The sequence below is a fragment of the Fringilla coelebs genome (assembly GCF_963513975.1).
Source record: "Fringilla coelebs genome assembly, chromosome: 3".
In the NCBI taxonomy this organism is placed as follows: Eukaryota; Metazoa; Chordata; class Aves; order Passeriformes; family Fringillidae; genus Fringilla; species Fringilla coelebs.
In genome coordinates this window covers 70,132,456-70,151,829 of record NC_140030.1, presented here as the reverse complement: position 1 = coordinate 70,151,829, position 19,374 = coordinate 70,132,456, and the positions used below count along the sequence as shown (strand labels likewise).

General features: G+C 38.1%; 1 protein-coding gene across 1 annotated transcript in view; it reads right to left on the bottom strand.

Moving 5' to 3' along the window:
- NID1 (nidogen 1) overlaps window positions 1-19,374 on the bottom strand; it is a gene marked incomplete at its 5' end in the record, with an annotated part of 43,108 nt that overhangs the window by 15,782 nt on the left and 7,952 nt on the right. Inside the window, 10 exons of the mRNA XM_084202533.1 lie at window positions 5,854-5,976; window positions 6,761-6,904; window positions 9,688-9,816; window positions 10,902-11,045; window positions 12,021-12,266; window positions 14,075-14,275; window positions 15,405-15,656; window positions 16,903-17,052; window positions 17,945-18,372; window positions 18,998-19,227. Of these exons, the coding sequence (XP_084058659.1) occupies window positions 5,854-5,976; window positions 6,761-6,904; window positions 9,688-9,816; window positions 10,902-11,045; window positions 12,021-12,266; window positions 14,075-14,275; window positions 15,405-15,656; window positions 16,903-17,052; window positions 17,945-18,372; window positions 18,998-19,227 (2,047 nt within the window). The remainder of the gene's footprint in view (window positions 1-5,853; window positions 5,977-6,760; window positions 6,905-9,687; window positions 9,817-10,901; window positions 11,046-12,020; window positions 12,267-14,074; window positions 14,276-15,404; window positions 15,657-16,902; window positions 17,053-17,944; window positions 18,373-18,997; window positions 19,228-19,374) is intronic.

Sequence of the window (19,374 nt, the reverse complement as noted above, 5' to 3'; positions counted from 1 at the left end):
TATTCTATGTGAATTGTGGAAAGGAGGGTGTATACACTCCCAGGTAGGACCCAGTGGTTACACATAAAATATATTAGTGTTGTCGGCAGCTTGAAATACCAATATCTGTTCTAATTTCAAGACAATGTTCACATTAATATCTGCAGATTTTACTCAGGAATTCTGACTGTATTTTTCAAGAGAACTTATCTTGCAGTGATCAAGGCCAATCTCACAAATGGTCTGCTTATGCACTTAACAACACTGAAAACAAGAGACTTGTCAAACAAAATAATTTTCAAAATTAGTACTGAATTTCTAGAAGGCAGAGCATATAATTGTTCTTTCTAAAAAACCTATCAATTTTATTTGCATAAAAATATTTTCAAAAACCCTATTGTCTCTCACTTTTAGGAATAGATGTATATTTTACTACTTTGCTCGTAAAAATCCCTTATACAAGTGATCGCCTTATTAACAGTATCAAGTACAATAAGTAAGCTATGTCAAACAGACATTCTGAAAAGAAATAAAGCTAGGGCTACCATGTTCATCTGTGCTGACTCAATAATTTTAACCTATCTTTCAACATTTTGTTTTGACTCTCTAATATGAATTGAACCAGTATTAAAACTTATCAACCAAACAAGTGACTAAACTATAGTTCAACCAAGCATTTGGAATCCATTCTCCATTTTTTTTCTTCTTATCTCTGAATTATGGCCAGGATTACTATGCTTACAGCTAAGAGGCACCTAAAGAAATGCAAGTTGAAACCCAGTCCAGCATTGTAGCCTGTGCAACAAGGAAGGCACAATAATATTGGATACAGATGACAGTGGGTTGGGATAAATAGTCTGCTTACGCTGCTTATACTGCCATACTTTTTAGTCAGTGAGGTTAGGAGAAGATGCTCTGATTTTGCAAATAGCATTAATTAACTCTCCAGAATTACTCTAGCTATGACAGAATCTGAAAGATGAGATTGACACGACAAATTAAGCACATTTCCTGCCTTGATGAGCTAACAGCACAAGCTAGACAAAATCAGTAACAAGAAAGGGCACATATTTAGGTAGCACCAGGGCTACTTCTTAAGCCGGCATCCAGACACAAACCTAAGAGCCAGTAAATTTTCTTCACTTGAGCTGCTTAAATGTGGTTTCTTAGTGAGCCTGCCTTTAACATAAGTACTGTAGTATTGCATCCAGTCAAGACTCTTCAAAGATACAGAACAATTAGGATTAGGAGAGTTCTCTGATCTCATGATTGGCATGAAGAAAAAGTCCATTAAATACAACTGGGAGAGCCAAGAGCAAATAACCTGGTGTAATGATGCTGTCACACCTACTACTGCACCTGAGTGTAGTAAATGGAAAACCACGCCTGTGTCTAAGCTCCATATACCGAGATAACTAGCCCTGATTTTCAGGAGGTTCTTACCATTCTTGAAACCCACATTTGAAAGGCAAGGCAAACAATCATGTCAATGATGATAAAAACAGTTACACTAGGACTAGTTCATTCTGCCAGAGATGAAACAACCAATAAAAGCAGGACCTAGGTAATCACTGGTGATGAAAAAAAGCAGGGGGGAACATCAGCTTCTCATTAACAGCAGGATAAGTTACAGTATTTTTCAGTGTATGCATTTAAACATTACCAATCAGCATTTGCTGTAAAATTAAGTAAAACCCCATCCTCACTGTGTTTTACTGCAGTGTATGCTTGACTGCTGAAGGTAATACACTGACCTAATAGCTTTGTGTTTTCCTATGGTGCACTATTTATGCACACAGGACTGTATAATTTTTGAAAATAAGCACTTAATTTGGCAAATAATTAAAAACTGAAGGAAATAATCTGAGTCAGAAGTCAAGAATCATGAACTAGTGGTATCTTTGGTAAATTCCCATATTGCCTTAGTATTGCTTGTAAATTTCCCTATTAAGAAATTTAATTCCATCATTTGTATTCCAGAGGAAGATATACAACCATAGGTTGCATCATTTGTGGAAGTGAAACAGGCCGCATGAGAAGGACAGGATGTAAATGTAGAGTTACGCTCCTTGGAATAAACTGTGTAGACAAGCCTCTAAAGATAGATTAATCTTTGAAATGACAACCCAAAAAAGCTATTAGCAGATCACAGTTTGGTGGTGTAAGGATTGTGAGAGAGTATAAAAAATAATTCATCCTATACACAGGGAATATACAGGCATAGAGAAGAGTATTAGGCTGGGGAGGTGATTAAAGAACTACTGCATCCAGCTCTGGCAAACACAGTTCAAAACAACAGTGAGAAATTGAATGAGTGTATGGAAAAATGCTCCTAAGACAGAAGCTGTAGAGCAGAACAGAGAATTAAGGTGCAATGAAGAATTTGTGTCCTGTGGAACACAGTACAAGTCAGACTACATATATAGAATGGTGCGTCCTAAACTTCAGCTAAATGATCCTTTTTCAGAAGAATCAATTGGTATTTTATGAGTATTAAAGATTTTTTTTCAGTTGATTAATGAATTACCAGAAAAAAAATGGAATTTAAAAGTCACTGAAATAGATTATGGAATTTGTAAAAATGAAAATGGAAGTAGCATGAATATGGAAAGATGAGATGAAAAACATACACGTACACATTTCTCACATATGTGAAGAAATAAACAGAATGGAGAAAAAAACAAATTAAAGCCAAATACAAATATTCAAGGAATTTTTTAGCCATAGAGGATTGCTCTTGTAGTAGCCATGTAGAAAATTATTTATGGACTTCTCTTAAAAAAGCTGGAAGCTGAATAAAAGGATGAGAAACTGAGATGTATGGACTTTTCTTATTCAAAGACTAATATTGACATTTTTAATTGCTGTCCTTAGATGCTGGAGGAAAAAAAAATTAAAAACCCGAATGAAAAAGCTTCCCTTTGTCCCTTCATTTTCCTTTGTAATTCCTCACTTACAGTTTTGTCCCGGTAAGTGTGTTTCTCATGTGAAACCAGTTGCACACAGATGATCAGACAACAGCTCTTAACAGTTCCTAGTTCCAAGAATCCAGGCTTGTTTCTGTTTAGTAAACAGTGTCTGGGGTCTGCAGGGGTAGAAACACTCAGACATCTGGTTTTTTTGAAATGGAAAAATGAAGCGTGAGGAAATAATGAAGTACAGACTTCCTTAATAGCTGGGAGCAGCAGGACATTCCAGCATCATTAACTCTTTCATTAACCTGCCGGATCACTCCTACAGACATTCCCATGTCTGTGACTCAAATCCATTTTTCTTGTTTCAAGAGTTGCCATTGAGACTTAACAGTAGGTTTCATACAATAATAAAGACACCAAACAAGCAAGTAATTGTACACATGGGTTGGAACAGAGAACAGCAAAAAGAACTGATTATTTGGATGAATGAAACTTTCCATGCTATTAACAAACAGGAAAAACTTCAGTTACTACACTGAAACTTCTTAGATCAAAACCTCAAAACCTTAGTGCGTAAAAGTGGGAGAAAGGGTCTCTAATTACAGCTGAATACAATACAGCGTCCTCCGTCATCTCCATTCTGAAGCAACTCAAATGCTAGAGTAAACTAAACTACTTTTGTGAGGCTTCAGAAAGTATAATTTGTTTCTGTCCCTGGCAATGATTAACTGATGGATTTATCCTTTCTAGAAGCACTAAAACTTTAGCAACAGATGACACCCCAAGGGCAGCTATTGTTCTATTAACTCTAAAAAGGGAGCAGTCGCTAAGTTGTAAACATTGCCATTGACGCAGACTAGCTCAGCAACACAAATACTTTGTACTTCAGTCACAATTCAGCAAAAGTGAGACTTCTTATCTACCTTTTTTTTTTTTTTTTTACTGCTCAAAACATATAATTGATACTGTGTTTCTAAAAGCCTGTCTTCTACTGGTAATACAAAACCATATTAAATGGAATATCAGTGAGGCGTATATGAAGACTAACAAAGCCTGGCAGATCTCCACCCACTAAAACAGTAGATACAAAACTCTGAAAAATATTTTGTTACTGCTATTAAAATTGTTACATGGAAAAATCCCTATTCAAGACAATTGTGTTAAGCAGAGAATGCGAATAAGTGTACAGGATAAGTAGGAAATAAAGTAACTACAAAATAATACCATGCACATAGCAGTTGACTAGACACACTAACCACGGCATAAGAAAAAGTGTTAAGAATAACAAAACAACCCCCTACTTAAGTAAATCATCAGATACACTCAGAAGAAATTAATTGTGTCCCTGTAATAAAGTTAATTGGTTGATTGCAAATATCAGTCTATGAAACCACCTGTTTCATCTACAAAGGGCATGTGGCAGACATGAAAACAACGTTCTTGCCTCTACATTTCTGCCTGAAGAATTGGAAGCTGTAAGGTTTGATTTGCTTCAAGTTATTCACATCAAGTTTCTCCTCTAGGAGAAATCGTTTTGCTTTTATCAGCTGGATAGTTAGCTAAATATTTTGAAACAGGTCACAAACACCAGTTAGTTCCTCATTCATCTACCACTAAAATGAAAATACACATGGGTAATCATGCATGAAATGTTAGCTAAAAATTATATTAAAAGATGGACAAAGTGGTGAAAGCTATGCCTAAGAATTAAACACTCGAAATCCTCCTGAAATTTACCTATGATATAAAAATCTACAAGCACTGGGTGATTTCACATAACGTGTTACTGTGCACATGGTGAAGTGTCATGTAAATATGATCTAAAACTAGAATCAACTTTGTGATGTTTTTTTCTCTCCTCTGTACAATCCTTTGCCTTTTGGTTTCAAAAGCTGAGCATCCACTTGTGGGGGGGGAAAAAAGGTCAGAAATTCAGAATTAAGGAATATAGAGGCAAAAAAAAAAAATTAAGTCTCAGGTAGTAATATCATGCCACACAGACAAGCACTTTGAAGCAAGCACCTCCACTGTTAAAAAATAACAAAACAACCCAAACAAGATACCCAAAACCTTTCTTTCCTTCTGGCTCTAGGATATTCTTGTTACTCTTGACTGCACAGTTTGAGTTTCAGTCTGTTGAGAAATGCCCACCAGCAAGAATCTTAGAGGAAGAAGAATTTGGTTTGAATATACTGAGAAGCTAGGGTTTATTTTCTGGCTAAAAGATTCACCATCTACAAAACCTGACTGCTGTCCCATAGGTTTGCCATGCTTTTGAATTAAAGTAAAACAACAACAACACTTTGTGCTCCAATGTTCCTTCCTTTTTTTTTTTTAGCACACCTTCAAGATGAGTTTTATACTTCAAGCCTCAAAGTACGATGGAGAAACAGAAGTATGAAGGTAAAGAACTTCCTCCTAAATAGAGAATAATCTGGATAAATACAGAAACAAGTGCCAGCTGGAAACTGTAGTCTTTCTAGACCACAGGTATGTGGCATGTAGGCATCTAGATCTTGCTGCAGACAAGAGCCTCGTGACTTTGGTCTCATTTTTCACTTTTCTCCTCCAAATATTGCATTCATTTGCATTGCTAACAATTCCAGATATTTTATGGTAAGTGATTACTGAGTATGCAAACCAAATCACCCCCACAGCCAAACCTTTACACAAGGCAACTTCAAAAGATAGTATCAGCTTGGGGCTGAAAACTGCTGGGGATAGAATAAACAAAACATAAAATGGGACATTGAACAGAACACCATGAAAAAGTGATAGCAGTCAAGATACAGTTTTGACGCAAGCTTGGTAAAGTCCTAAACTTGAAAGACTTGAGAAGAATAAAGACAGCAATGTGGAAGTAGGCACTGTGTTTCAGAAGGGAACCAAATTAAGATATATATTCTCAAAATCCCAAGTTATATTTCTGGTCCAACTTTCAAGAACTATAGAATTTTACCTCCTAACACACATCGGAAACCATCCCCACGATAACCTGCCTTGCAGTGGCAGCTGAAAGACCCAGGAGTGTTGTAGCAGAAAGCATCTGGATGACAGTGGCCCTGTTGACATTCATCTACATCTGTAAAAGAAAAGATCAATCTCAGGTGACTGCTCCTTCTGATGGAGAAATCAGAGTGATGAAATAAAGTACAAACCTGTCACATTTTCAGGCTCTTATTAGGCTCTAAAATAGGCTACCCTATTTTAGGGTATCTGATTAGACATACAGACAGTTCTTTGGAAATACATCTAGTACAGAAATGCAAGGGAGATAAAAAAAGGGGCTGAAGAAGGGGAAGGGGAAGCATGCCTGTATTTTAGGTTCTCTATCTCAGCAAATCCCAGGATTCTCCTATTCCAAAGGGTAATAGACATTATTAATTCACACGTATTTTAGACATACATGTCCATGTTTCCTGAAGAAATGACTTAACATAGCAAGAGAAATAGGATTTGGCTAGCCATGTTTCCAACATGTAATTAGGTAAAGCTCCCCCACTGCACTCAGACTGACATGAAACAGAATGCAATTTTTTTTTTTACATAACCAGAGCATTTGGTTTCACCAAGTTTGTAATTTAAACCAATACAGTGCAAACAACTGCAGTAGACAAAGGTTTGCAGCTGCAACTACTGCAATTCCTGCAGCTGTCTCATCTCGGACCTTTTATGAATCAAATATTAAAAAGTAAATTCAAAAGTGAGAGGAGGAAAAGAGAAATGCTCAATAAAAATTCCTGCCTGAGGGACTCAGACTATGAAATTTCTTACTTGAAATGACAAGTAGGTATAGGACACAGCAAAGACCAGCCCAGTAGTGCAATGCAGAGTATAAAAGCCCCACAATAAATGGTGCTACCCACCCTCACAGGCTCGCCCGTCTCCGGAGAAGCCGGGGAGGCAGGTGCAGATGTAGGCAGACCCTCCAGTGTACACACACTGAGCACGCTGAGGAATGTCACAGTTGTGTGTGCCCCTCTGGCAATGGTTCACCTCAGGCTCCACAGCTGGAAGTTAAATGTGCAAGAGAGGAGATGAAAATCTGAACTTGCCTTCACAAAGTCTAAGCCTCATAGTAAGTTCATACAAGAGAACAACATCTATGAAAGATTACAGGAGAGATAGGAAACAAGCAACTGAGGGGTTTTTGCTCTGGGGGATTGGGATTTCTTTCTTTTTATTTTTTTTTCCCTGAAATCTCCCCTTTCAGTGGTGTTAAATCTTATGAATGTTTTACAATGAACTGACTGTTCTCAGCACCTCACAGGTGCTTGTTAATATAGAATGGGGCAGAAAGGCTACCATAGTGACAGATCCTAATATCCATACCAGCTTTGGCTGTCTAAAGGAGTCCTGAATGAAGAAATGTAGGGCAGCTCACAGAGCTAACTCACATATTAGCTAAGTGGCCAGTTCACCGCGCTGGGAATTCTTCAGATGACCTGCTACACTAACCTAGTACTGACCCACGGCTGCTGTCACTTGGCAACAAATAGGAGCTGTGACTCACTCAGTGGGAGATAAACACATTTGTCAACTACTGGAGAGATCTGGGACCAGACCTGCAGCTTTTCATAACTCTCTCATGTTGACAGCTGTGGCTCTGAAAGCACTGCACTACTTTGCACATAAATTGTTTCAGGAAGTTGCTGGAGTTCTGCCTATGCTTACCTATTAAGTCAGAGAACAGGGAAGGAAACCATGGTACTTGAAAGAGGTAAAATACTACAAAAATTCTGGGCCTGAAAAAGGGTGTCCAGTGTGTACATCTAGGAACAGAGTTCCAGCTGCTCTAACAGAGGCTGCTGTAACATGAAGCTGTCTTTACACAATTATGAGAAGGATTTGAAAGGGAGCCAAGACATGAGTCTACAATGTTCATTTCATCACAGCACACAGATGGAAACTACCACAGTGTCAGCAGGGAAATAACAAAAATCTTCTATCAGAGCCAAATCTGAAAACACTAATTTTTTCGGTTTCTCTGGAGGAAATGACATCATTGTTAGAACCACTAATATCTTGATGAAGTAAGTTTTGGATTAAAAAGAAATTAATTAAAAACAGTATTATAAATACATAAGGTAAGAGTTGGAGCTCAAAGGGAGTCTCCAAGTCTTTCTGTTTCTCATCCTACAAATAGGAGGACAAGATTTATTTACAACTCTCTTATAAAGTACTCAGTGAATCACACAGCTGGTATGAAAAAAAGGGCTGGCTCCAAAGGAGCTGAGTCAGAACTGGTATCCCAGAGCAACTTGCAAAAGCATAGAGGGCTGCTGTTGCCCCTTCTGGGGTTCAAATTCTTGGTAGGTTTTAAGACCCTCTACTGCGAAAAGGTTATTATGACATTTATTTTCAATCTGTTGGGAAACTAGAGTTTATCTTCTCTCTCTTCAGCCTTAAAAATGCAATTTGTTTTTGGTTGAAGGAAGGGATCAAACTGAAATCTTTCAAGCTGGGCAAGGAATTACTTAGCACTTGCTAAAAGCGGAACATCAGCTTCATGGGAAAGTGGTAGAGTGAAGCTGGTGAGGTCATGGCTGGAGGGAAGAATGTTCCCTTTCAGGTCCAAGTCACAAAACTTCAGTGTTGGACATAATGGAAGGAACATAAAACTGCTCTTCCACATCTCACCCTATCCCTTCCAGTGGCCTTGGTAGAAGGAGCTGCTTTTTCTGACTGTTCTGCAGAAAAGAGAATTAGGGTGCACTGTGACTTAGGGAACAGACATGAGTTGTAATTCTTACTGGAGCAGAGAAATTTGGCTTGTGATGGAGTGTAATACACAGCATGCAAAGACACAAACTCAAGGAAAGTAATGCAACTCTCTGCTGTGAGATGAAGTCTCCCCATTCTTTGCTGAAGAACAGTCTTGGCTATAATGAGCAACGACCTGGATGCATTAGCTGATCAAAGGGGAGCTAAACGTCCACCACAAAGCTGTCACAACAGAAGCAAAAAATCCTCAGCTGTTATCAATTCTTTCCAAAAGAAAGAGGAACTTCCAGCCATACTTGAAGAGTGTGTATAGATTTTTTTGGTACAGAATTACTGTCAGATTGCAAAGAAAAATTCTAACAAGGAAAAAAAATCTCCATCCTATCCTGACAGTTGCAGCTCTAGAGGTAGAGTCATTATTCCTTTTTCGTTATTTGTCATTATCCCTCTTCTATCTACCATTTGTGGATTCCTCTTTCCAAAAGGAATTTCTACAACTTGAGTGAAAAACAGGGCAAAGAGGAAAAAGAAAAGATATCCCTTGTTAGGACAACCTTAGTCTAGCAAATACAGATTAACTCAGGCTTCCTCCAGAAAAAAGTTGTCAAATTACAGAAAAATAAACTAGTTTAGTGACAACTACTGAATATGATATTTAATGGTCCATTAAAAATTACCTAAGAGCCAAATTGCAAATATTTTAACAGTGATCTGCAGCTACAACTCTTTTTCATCATGATATATTATCACTTCAGAATAGGTCTGCAATAGCCAAGACACACTGGTTTAGAGCTGTGCATTATCTTGTCCAAGGGATGAATTTGTAACGGAAATCTCATCTGTTAAATTGAACTATGGATTAGACATAAGAAGCAAAACACAAATCCCCAAAAAGTCAAAAGAACAGCACTTAGAAAATGCAGGAAAACCCAGTAATCATATGCTGCAGCACAAACTCCACTCACGCTAAAAAATCAGCACAGATCATGAAGCACTGTTTTCTATCCCCATGAGATGGATCACAGCCCAAAGGCTGGTGGGCAATGCTTTTCAGAAACATGAAACTCACCAACACAAGTCCGCCCATCTGCTGCAAACTGGTATCCCCCAACACACTCGCAGCGGTAGGTTCCCGGCTGGTTGTTGCAGTCAGCATTGCTGCCACACAGCCCTGGCTGCTCTGAACACTCATCAATATCTAGGGCATTAAAAGGATCTCAGTTATTACAAAAATGCATTTAATATGGATGCCAGAAAAACAGAAACTGGGAACTCTAGGTTTATAGCAGTCTTCTGTATTTAGGCCACGGCTTGGATAAACCATACCTCTTAAGAGATATTAATAACCCGAAAATAAGTTTTGAGGTAACTGTGTTCTCAGCTACTCTGCACCAAAAAGAAGAAAACGAACCAGGAGAAGTTCTATCATGGAGTAGTAAGGGGATGCCACAGGAAATTGCAGAAGAAAGAGAAGCCAAAGAAAATGTGACCTGAGGTGATCAGAAGCAATGATAACTACTGGGGGAGTGTGAACTCTAGGAAAGGCTTCCCCTTTCATTTTCCATAGACATCTCTAATCCACTGCTGCCCAACTCACAGCATCGGGGACTGGAAGGGACAGAGTGATGCCATTGCTTTCATTAGCAAGTTGATTAAAGGGTTGGAGGGGAAGGAGACTTGTGCTTTGGGTTTTAAAAGCCCCCAAAACTTTTTTAGGTAATAGGGATGACACATTTCATTAACATACAATTTCACCTCTTGAAAACAAGTATTAGTGCTGTGATTTGATTGCAAGGCAAAAACCAAATACACTAAGAATACAGAGCTAGAATGAACTGGGAAATATGAGTCTTTTGGAACAGAAATGGATTTTCAAAGTAGAACGTGAAAAAGATGATTTCAATGAATTGCACATATCTGTGCCCTGTCCTCATGTCCATTTCCTACTTCTCATCTCCCTTGAGGACTTTTAACCTAGTTGACTCATTTTAACCAGAACTTGCATTACAGTTAATTTCTCACAACTAAGTTCCCACATACTTTATAAAAAGATGAACTGAGTGGGAAAGATGCTTGGCAAGATAGGAAAACATACTCTTCAAACAGTCAAACTTGCTTACTTTGATTATTGAGACACATAGCCCAGCAACCCTCTAACCTTAAAATCAGCCTCTTAGGGCAGTTCATTTTGCTGGAATGGCTAGTCCTGAGGGTCAATATACCCCAAGGAAAATAAATTCTACATTAGCTTTTATTTCGCAATGTACTGAAGCGTTTTGATACCATAACAAACGTTTCCATCTCCACGGAAGCCAACTGAACATTCGCAGAAGAAACGATTCCCAGTTCCTGGACGGCACACAGCGTTGGTGTCACAGTTATGAGTGCCAGTGTAGCAAGGATTCCGGTTAATATCAGCAGAACCATCTGACAAGAGAGACACCATATTTAGCCTTGATGACTTGCTCCAAGTAATAGCACCCAGTTAAGCCCAGGAATGAGGTTCCAGATTTAATGTGTTTCCAGGTTTAATGTGCTCATAATGCACATTAAACAAGGAAACACTTTTTGCATCAGGAAGAAAGGGCCTTGCAGGTGATATGCAGGTGATATCAGATATGTATGTAATAGCACATGTACTCCTTGTTACTTGTACAGAGGAATACTGAGTTTAAAAAGAGCCATAAAAACCTCTCTAAAGAACAAGACAGAAAGAAAATTCATTTTCCGGTCACTGAAACAAGACTCAAAACATGATTCCTAACAGTTTGGTTTATTCCTTTAATTAGCAGAACTTTATTTTGTTACAAACAAAAGTGAGCACAGCCTGGTTTTATACTCATCTGGTGTGCAATTTCAAATTGTCTCTTTGCTTTCTTTCTGATATTAGTGGAAGCTTGGACAGCTCATCTAAAAAAATACCCTTCAAAAGCAGCCTATAATTCAAAGATAAAGTGCTATGTTTCAAGATAAATTATAGAAACTCACCCATGGTAAATCTCATTCCCCTCTTTTGCTCTCTTCTTTGACAGTGTCCCCCCCCAAAAAAAAATTAATAGAGGAACTACAAATTAGGCAAAGATAAACAACACACTCTATGCATCCAAGTGTGAATAGATTCAAGGTGATGTATTGAGAGTATTTCAAGGAATTGGACATAAACCCCAGTGAATTTCAACAACATAGCATCACTTAAATACTATTCCTCAAGTAAAAATACAAATTTTCAACAATTCCATTTCTCTCCTTCACTGGTGGATCTGGACTGCTACTAAATAATGAAAGTAATTCATGTAACTCGTTAACATCCATCTAGGGCAGGCTGAAAAAAAATGGATGACTTCTCTTAATTGCTTACAAAAGAGAAAAAGCAAAATTTGTATACCTATACAAAATACGTACCACTGATGGGGCCGATGGAATTGCTCATGGCGTATCGCAGGATCTGCTCGTCCCTGTTGTACAGGACAAACACACTGTCCACCGAGAGCTGCTGAGTGGCAGGAGCAGAATGGGGGGAGTCATCGTGGATGCATTCATCAAAGGAGATGGTCTGGCGCCACTGATAGGCACCCGTGTACGTGGCAGCCACTCCATCCCTTTCTGGCTCTGTCACCGTGTACTCCCTCGAGGACGATGAAGTGATCACTGTGACATGACAGCAAACACACTGATCAGAGCAGAGACCAAAAGCACCCTGTCAAATGCTATCTGTAGACTTGCAGTCTGTGTAGTGCAAATGGGAATTTCAAAGGCTAGAAGCTGTGAAAGGGGATGTACTTCCCTGCAAAGGGACAAGCACTGGAGTACACTTACTCTGTTCTCAGGGATCACAGTTTTTAGAAATGAGTAATTTGATTTATTTTGACATATTTTTAAAAATTAACTTTACTTTCTGTATTTCCAAGTAATGAAAGGAAAATTCAACTCAGCAAACTCAGAGATTCCTTTAGGTTCCTCTTTAGATCTCCAAGCTAAGGACAGTCATCTCACCAGCCTAGACTACACCCACCTTTTAGTTCATTGTAGGCTATTAGCCTTGGATTTTAACAGAGTCCTGAAGAAGCTGCATGTCTGAGAGCTCCTGCACGCTTCACAACGGTTTTCTATACTGGGAAAAATTGTGAACAAAGCTCTTCAAAAAGATCTGGGTTTGTGAATCCTCCCACCGACAGAAAAGTCCTCAGAGCACCAGTATTCTTTGTTTGGACACCAGCATACACCTATATCAATCCATTTGCAGCAGCCAGCTAAAGCTGGATTTCTGCTAAGTCCATTAGATATGCCATAGGGCAGCAGATTTGCAGCTGTTTGAGTCCTGGTAAATCAAATCCAGCCTGAAGGACACCTCCCTCTAGCCTCTGACTTTAACTCAATGGGAACAGTATTTCTGCCAAGTAGACAACTGTTCTGTAGAGCAGACACTGCCCAAACTCTCAAGTTGTTCAGCACAAAGCAGAAGCTTCCTGCTGCTTCCACTTCCCCCTCCTCCCAGTCTAAAACATCTGGCGAAGCACAAGCACGTTCATTACTGGCTACCAAACTCAGACATTAGTGAAAATAAGGCAGTGATGTAACCACACAATTTTCTAGCTCTAGTAACCAAAAGTGCACCCTTGGAGAAAAGTGCAGTATCTCCAGAATTCATGTGCATGTGGATGCACCACAGGCTGCTTCAGGTGTAGTATTCATCTCTTTGACAGCTGGGCTGGCTGGCCAGCAGCAACACTCCAACCTCACTTCTCCACTTGCTGTATTGAAACACCCGTAATTTTATCCAGGAAGAGGAAAGCAAAATAATTAAGCAAAACAAGATTGTCCTGGAAATAGGGAATGAAGAATGGTTCTCTTAGGAAACCTAGGATCTGTGATAAAGGAATTGAGAGAGAGGAGTACTGAAGAGAAAATGTAGGAAGCTGATAAGGGAATTAAGAGGTAATTTCCAGTTGGTTGTTAAAATTCAGCTCAAATAATACTGATAAATGCTTGCAGAGTCATTGTAATGAAGTTGACATGAGACATAGTGGTAAACAATGGGTTTAGTCTCATCAAAGATCACAGCTCACTTAATGACATTACCACAAAAAGCTATAAGCCAGTACAAAGCTAAAGGGCTGCGGACTCACAGAGAAAACCTTTACCCTTGCACACTGCAATCAACAGCATAAAAAAAAAAAGGTCAACAAAAAGGGAATTCAAGAGTGTTTTGCAAACAACAGTTCAGAGAAAGTTAAACCTGTATTTTTTCGATGAAAATATTAGAAATATTTGCATTGTCCCACTCAAAATCCACCTTCTTTTGAAACCTTTTCCTAAGGGGTAAAATGCAACTTTCTAAAAGTCAAAGTCAAAGGATCCTAAATACACTTGCTAAAAAGGTAATAAAATAATGTTTTTCAGATAGTCTCTGCTTCGTGCTATGACATTCTCATAATTTCATTCTTATGGAACCTTACCAGAACTAGAAGTGTGGTAGAGTTCAGTGTAGGGCTCAATATGGACTGATGCCCCAGATGGGATTTCAGGTATTCTGCCCTCCATTTCTGTGCTGATGGTGAGGTGACCATGCTCATCAATGCCACTAAACTTCTGCTTTACAACGAGCTTCTCATTGTTGCCAAGAAAAGTTACTTCTGTTTGCCGTGTAAACTCACCACCTAAAGAAAGATAATTAGTTTAACACTAAACTTGATAGAAGTTTCCAATTCCTTCTATTCCAAATAGATAGATAAAATATAAATCACTATTAGATGAAATATAAATCACTATTGTCTGCAAGTTTTGATGTAGCACAATTGCTAATGTCTTGTGTTTCTAATGAAATAACTTTCAGAGGTATACTGGTATTATACTTGGATACTGCAAGCAAATTTTTTTCAGCACTGCACAGGATAAATCATAAATCCCTGCCCTGAGGCAATGGGGTTTTAATAAAATTAAAAAGAGGTTCTGACTAAGCTAATAGCAGTAGGCCTTATCCTACCATTTAAAAGGACATTTTAGAGAAAATTTCCATTAGGAGTACAGAGAGTTAAAAAAAGAAATCAAAATCCAGTACATCTGTTTCCAAATCAAAACCAAGTGGAATGTATGTTGTAAATTCCAGAACAAGCTTCAAACATACCAAATCCAAGAAAATCCCAAACCAAAAAGTTGTGTTCAACTAAATTCATATCACAAGTCAGTAAAGGATCAAATTTTCAAAAGAAACACATGTTCTGCTAGAACAGATTGAACCTACAGCTTGAATTCACAGCAGCACAACCAACCAGATTTGGCCTTAATCTCTTATGAAAAGCTCGAATTGTGAGCTAGCCCACTAGCTAACAGAGTCATTTGCATGTCATGCAGCAGCTGTTTCTGTAAAGTGCTTCAGACCCTCAGGAGGTCAGGTTACCGTTTCTCTTTTGCTCTGTTGGTACCATCAGAGATTTAACAAGTTAAATCTCTTGAAGATGTAGGAGAAGCTTTTTCTGGTAACTATGTACACTCTAGTAACAACCCCCCAACAGATCTTTTTAATAATCTCTTTCTTGAAGAGAAATTGGCCAAGCCAATCTTCTCTCTAACACACTTAGTTGATGTACACTGACAATAAATTAAAAGGTCCATTGTCTATATATTGTAAACAAGAAAAACAGTGAGAAATTTGATTACAAAAAACCATTTTGCAGCTCAGAAGAGATGTGTGTTTTCACTCTATATTGATTCTAAATACAGATTTCTTTTCTATCAAGAAAGAGGAAAGCATAGCAATTTTGAACATTATTTTAATTTAGAAGTTACCGGTAATGCTGAATCCATTTTTATATCCTTGCTGTTCCACAGCAAACATCCATCCTATGATACCTCCAATAGAGGCAAGAGGTAGTAAAGAATATCCCAAAGTCTCTGGGATTGTGCTGATAGCAGTGTAGGCACGCCCTTGGTTCATCACAACATAGGAGTGGAGATCAGTGTTCTCAAATACAACTGGGACAGGGTTGTTTCCTACAAAGATTCTTCCTCTGACCTTGCCGTTGACTCTCTGAGGAGAACCTGGCAAATCAATACAACGCATCAGAACAAAATAACAGTATTCCCATACTCTCCAAGGAACATGTCCAGAGTGTTTGCAATGTTCAGTGCTTAGTGTTGAAATAAATGGCAAACAAATCCTCAGAGTTCAGACAAGAAATTGCCACGTGCTCACTTGCTTATATAGACACATGCAAGTGTGTTGTCTTATGTGGATGATTAAATGGCCAAATTTGCCTGAAGGGATGCTCTTTACCCTCATTGAAAGTTCTGTCTGCAAAAATAATTTCATAACTCTGTTACAGTGTATCTGACAGTAAGTGGCAGACCAACTCCTCAAGATCACACTTCACATCAATACACACTGAATGCAAATTTGTTCATTCACTATTAGGAGACTAATGCCATTAGGCATTAGAATAATTTACCTGTTATTCTTATCTATTACATTTCTTGGCTCTGAACTATTGGCCATTTTGAAGACTGTTAGTGCTATACAGAAGTAGCTATTTTGGATTGCTAATTTTCTCCTGTTTATAATTTCCTACATGGAGGTTTTAATTTCATTATTATCAGATCCTTATTTTCTTTCTATGGAAAATCCAGTTTTATGAACTGAAAGCTAAGTATTAGGTTTTGCTTTCCTGGTTTATAAACACAGTCTTGCAGTAAACTATCTGAGCTGCTGAAATGCATCTGTATTCTGAGCCAAATCACTACGAGGATTACAAGTGTATACATAAGAAATTCCTTTATGGATTTTACACAGGAACAAAGTTTAAATGGGTACTTAACAGAAATCTGGCAGATCACCCTTTAGTAAAGCAGCTTAAGAATCAAAGAGGAGCCATGCTCTTTGGTTCAACGATCAAAGTTAATTTGTTCATCACTTTGAACTGTCCATTTCTAGAGTGAGGACCATATCGGATTATAACACGTTGGAACTTCATGACTAATTCTAGGAAATACCACTGGATGTTATGTTTTCTTTTAAATTATGTCAGTTACAGAAGAAGTTCATTTCTTTCTAGAAAGACACATTAAAATGCATAAAGCCTATAACTGACCACTCAAAATAATTTGCTTCACTCAAAAAAACATTTTTAAAAGTAGAGCTCACTGATTCAAATGCCTTTCACTATATCTCAGTGATAAGTCTTTCAAAAAGTTTTTATCAGGTCTTTTTTAGAATTGAATACAGGTCACCTCTCATTCAAGAATTCCATATGTAATTGTTGCTAATGTATCTAAATTTCAAACCAGTTACCTTCTGCTACACACTGTCTGCCATTTCCTTTGTAACCAGCAATACAACTGCAACAAAACCCGTTGGGATAATCCTTGCAAATAGCGTGAACAGAGCACTGGTGACGGTTGTTAGCACAGGTCTCTTGGACATCTGTGTGGTAGCGAAAGACTGTAGAAAATAAGAACAGACATTTATATTTCATGCAATTACTGTGGTATTCACATATCCCTGGACTAGTTTAAAAGTATCTCTGGACTGACTTAAAGAGAAAATGAAAATCTGATCAAGGAAAGCGAACTATTACAACTGATATTGGCTAACCTTGCAATATGCAGACAACTTTCTCCTATTTTGCAGTAAACCTCAGGGCTTCAGCTGTTTAATTATTTAGTTAGAAAACTGTTTAATTCTATTGACTTCAGAAGTACTGTATTAACACAGATCAGTTAAAATTCCCATCAAAGCTAAAGACAATTTTAATTTGTTCTTGTTTCTGAATCAAAACAAAAAGGGGACTTTTTAACTTTAAAACAAAATATATCAGTACAGTACCCAGGACCATGCAGCAACTGATGCTCCCTATAATCCTAACTGTTTAACCCTGTTATTTAATGGAGGTAGCAATTCTCACACCTGCTTCAAGAAACAATAAACATCTGGGAAGTCAGTCACACTACTCTGAAATTTCTAGAAACACTTTGTTAGAAGTTAGAATTGCTAGTTCCACCCTTCTAAGACTTGAGGCCATGAAACCAGCCCAAAAAATTTACGACAGCTTCTATTCCCAACCTTCATTAAATCATCTATATTCAGTAACACATCTGAGAAAGGTCTTAGAGCTTGACTAGGGAACTAGTTTACTAGACTGACAAAAACTGCATTTGAGGTGACATCCAAATTAACCACCACAATAAATAACACAAACTTATGACGTGTTCAGATTTTCAGATATTAAGCTAATGTAAAGGAAACATTGTTTCTTTTGTAATTCAATTTCTTTCACGTGTCTTTTTGCAGCCTGTCCATGTTAGAAGATGCTAAACAGCACAAAAGACCTTACCTATTCCAGTTTCATCAAATTCTTCCACATCTATGACTTGAGGTGGCTGTGGGGGGAACTGCTGGATCCGGAACTGGCGAGGTGGAGCTTTTGCTGTCGGGAAATTTTGAGGACTATAGAAAGACTCAGTTGAAGGTGTTCCTGTTACATCTTGGAATGAAGTCAGAAAGTCTTCTGCAGCTAGGTGAGGCACACTGTATGTGACAAGGTGCTGATCCTCTTCAGTGCTGTCCGTGCTACTTGTGATATACTGCTGTGTTATTTCAGTGGAACCATAGTCAGACATAAAGGGCTTAGAAGTCATCTCCTGGTCTTCTTCGTTGGGCTCTACACTCTCCAAAATATTGCTGATTTTGGCAGGCACGATACTGTCAGATGAGCTACCAATGTCAAACACCCAGACGCCCTGCTTTCCAGCATTGCTGCTTCTGTCAAAGAGAAGCACATGCCAAATAAAGTAAGCTGTGTGGTACTTCTAGCCTACACACAATGCTATCCTTCATTGTGAAGTGTCAGGACAAAACTGTCTAATTATCTTCCCTACATGACATTCTTACCTACAGGTACAGTTTATTCAGCTGTGGAACACCCCTGACAGTTTGGGTAACTTTTTTTTTCTCCTTACCCAGAATTTCTAACTTTCTTGTCTCCAAAGAAGATGAGAACAGAAGAAGATTTTAGGGACACAAAGATCTTGCTACCACTTACTAAAACTTTCTAATTCATTCCCTTTCCTGCTAGTTCGCTCTTTCAAAAACACAAGCTCACAAAAACAACCTGCCCAGGATAGATTATGAAGAGCTGAAGTAAGTGGTACTACTTATAGAAGAACAAAGTATACTGGAATTCCTACCAGTGACAATGGGAATATGGACTTTTAACAAATTACACCAAAGTCCTCAAGGGGGTGGATATTTCTCAGTGACAGATCTTGTGATTTCTCATGCAATGGCTAATGGGATCTTATTAGGTATCATTGATTCATGCTACAATTAAGAAAACCATGGAACTCTGATGTTTTCTTGTGGAGTTTAAACAAAGAAAAAAACATACTTGTACAGGTTTCTAATGCTGTCTTCATCATTAGCAATGACATTGTAGGATCCTGGCTTTTCCCAAAAGTAGTAGTTTGTAGAGGCCTGACTAAAGCCAACCATAGCAGGAATATTTTCATCACCATTCTTGGAGTATGTGCTATAGAATTGCAAACTATCTTCTGGATAAAGGAAAATAGCATAGGAACTGGAATCAGAAGAGGCTAAGACAGCCTGGAATGTGTTTCTCTGTGGAAAAAAAAAAACCCCACACATTTACATCAAAATAGTTAAGGAAAAAGTAATCTTTTTCTTTTTAAACCCAAAATGAAAATCAGAATTTTCATTAAAAAGAAAAAATTATCAAAAGTAAAGTAAATCTGTAGGAAATAGTCA